General features: G+C 57.5%; 1 protein-coding gene across 1 annotated transcript; it reads right to left on the bottom strand.

Annotated features, from left to right (window-relative positions):
* Positions 1–572: 572 nt before the first annotated feature.
* On the bottom strand, positions 573–2,135 carry kcnj13 (potassium inwardly rectifying channel subfamily J member 13). Its single transcript, XM_067246885.1, has 2 exons — positions 1,532–2,135; positions 573–1,147 (listed from the first exon to the last, which is right to left on the bottom strand). The coding sequence occupies exons 1-2, from the start codon at positions 2,133–2,135 to the stop codon at positions 573–575; spliced, it is 1,179 nt and encodes a 392-aa protein (XP_067102986.1).
* Positions 2,136–2,752: the final 617 nt, after the last annotated feature.

Here is a 2,752-nt window from a genome sequence, read left to right as displayed (position 1 = left end):
ACAGAGATGAAGTGGTACTTGTGATTGTTCTCCTTCTGCAGAATTGACTATCTAGCATGTGCAGCAGATGTCTGAATCAGGGTGACAGGAGACACCAGGTCCTAGTGCAGCTGGTCTACAGGACTTAGCAGCACTGCGCTGGTGGAAGGAGGCCTCATCCTCTGAATCCATCTCAGGTAGAGATGAGTCCTAGTGGTGATCAGAGCAGGGCTGGTCCCTTACGCCCCAGGGTAAATACCCCAGGGTAAATGCTCCAGGGTAAATGCCCCACGATGTGGATTGAGTCAAGGTGGCTCCCCACCTCCACTACCCCCCACCCCCACCCACCCACCACACCCAACCCCCCCCCCCCCCCACCTCCACTACCCCCAAACCCCACCCCACCTCCACTACCCCCACCCCACCTACACTACCACCCACCACACCCAACCTCCCCTCCACTACCCCCCACCCCCCACAACCTCACCTCCCCACCCCTCCAACCCCCCCTCCTCACTCCACATCCTAGCCTCCCTACCTCTACCCCATCTCTATTTCCCCCCCCTCTACCCCTCCCTCTGCCCCTCCCCCCCCTACTCCATCCTGTCATTCCCATCCCCGTTGATCTGTACCACACACTCCTTATCCAGGGGCTCTTTGGAGTGGGTGGTGTCAAAGTGCTGAGTGCTCACCTTGTACCTGCCCAGGCGGTCCAGCCCTGCAGCCGGCACAAAGCAGCGCTCCAGCTGGATCTCCTGCCGCAGATACGACGTCCTCTTCTGGCAGGTGTCCCCGGTTCCCTCCTGGGACGCAGAGAGGAAGACCACCAGCTCGAAGTGTCCAGCGCGGCCCTGGCGCAGGGCGGGGTACAGTGGGCTGGGGCGCTCCAGGAGGTGGTAGAAGGTGAGGGGGAAGATGAAGAAGGGGCAGGGCTGCGAGCCCAGATGGTCCAGATGGAAGTCTAGTGCTGTCTGGTGCAGGGCCTGGCCGTCGCGCTCCTCGTACAGCACGGCACTCACCTTCACCTGCACCAGGGGGCGCCGCAGCAGGTTGGCGGCGCGGAACATGAGGCAGGGCTGGCCCAGGTGCTGGCCCACCACGGCCTGAGGGCTGAACTGGATAGCACCTGCTCGCTTCTGGGGGCGGGCGATCTTCGCTACGAAGGCGCCTGGAGGTAGGAGATGGTGGAGAAGGGTGGGAGGAGGAGGGTGGAGAGGAGGAGGAGGGTGGAGAGGAGGGTGGAGAGGAGGAAGATAAGTGAATGACAGGATTTCTACAGGCTACAAGAACATGTTTTTTTTTCTCTCTTCTCCGATGATTCTTCTCCGATGATTATAGATCATCACTTTCAGCTTTGGATTCAGTGTCATAAATAACAATAACTCACTCATCTGTATCTTTCTGATAAGCATTTAACATTAAATTAATATAAAATATTTTACCATTTACCAATATTTGAATATTAACCATTAACCTCTAAAAATGAACCCTTTCCCATTTCCTACAGTGAAAACCCTCATAGGGTTGGAGGCTGGACCCTCCTGTTCCCCACCTGTGATGAAGGCCTCCAGCATGAGTCCCAGCAGCATCTGCACGGCCAGTAGCACGATGGCGCTGGGACAGTCTCCACTGGGAAACATGGTCCCGTAACCGATGGTTAACTGTGTCTCCAGCGAGAAGGAGAAGGCTGCTGTGAAGGAGGTGATGTGTTTGACACACACTACATGGCCCTCGGGCGGAGCGTCGTGGTCCGCCACCTCCAGGTCTCCGTTCAGGTGAGCCAGCAGGTACCACAAGCAGGCGAACAGCAGCCAGTGGGCCAGGAAGGAGGTACAGAAGGCCAGCAGGACCCAGCGCCAGCGCAGGCTGAGCAGGGAGCCCCACAGGTCCTGCAGGGCCAGCAGGCAGGCAGAGGCCCCGGCCCAGGGCCCGGGGAGGGGCGCGGGGGGGCGCAGGTTACACCGTCCGTCCTTGGTGACCAGGCGCTGGCAGGTCGTCGGGGACAACAGAGGCGAGGACTGAGCCTTGGCGTCCGGGCCGTGGTTGCTGCTGTTTGGTCTGGTTGTCATGGTGACAGGAGGCGAAGAGGGGGCGCAGGGTTTCCGAGGCGACACGTCGGGGGTGACGAGGAGATCTGCCCAGAAAACACAAGTCATAAGTACCGCCGTGTGTGTGTCAGTACGAACGCTCGGAGACGGGAATCATGCGATCGATCACCCAGCTCTGCGTCGTTCGTCTTGTAAAGTTATGAGGAACAGTGACAGAAATAACCATGCAGCTGAACACAGTCTCTGTTTCTGTGTCAATATTGTTGCTGGTGATTAGAGAGGAGGCCGGCGGGGGGGTAGGCTGTGGGACCAGCGCCCTGCAGCGCAGGAATGCGTCTCTTCTCTGTGGGGAACGGAGCTCTTACTACTTACTCTAATTGCACACTAAACTGGCTGGATCTCTTTCATCCGAGTGGTACGCAAAAATGAATGACAGTACTTGTGCGTAACGTAACATCGGTTACACATCTCTGTGTCTGCACGGGTGGGCGTCCCTGGAGGACCATGGCAGAACCCCAGGGAGAGGGCCCCGAGTCCTGAGCAGGTTGTGTGTGATCATATTTAAAATAAAATAAATAACAAGGAAAGAAAGTGCCTCTAAGAATGTGTGAGCCACGCGCCACAACACTGCAGGTGCTGGGACTTATGGGTAACACTGCAGGTGCTGGGACTTATGGGTAACACTGCAGGTGCTGGGACTTATGGGTAACACTGCAGGTGCTGGG

Source organism: Osmerus mordax, chromosome 11, assembly GCF_038355195.1.
Source record: "Osmerus mordax isolate fOsmMor3 chromosome 11, fOsmMor3.pri, whole genome shotgun sequence".
Taxonomy (NCBI): Eukaryota; Metazoa; Chordata; class Actinopteri; order Osmeriformes; family Osmeridae; genus Osmerus; species Osmerus mordax.
Note: the sequence above shows the minus strand (reverse complement) of the source record. Positions and strands in the feature narration are given on the sequence as shown.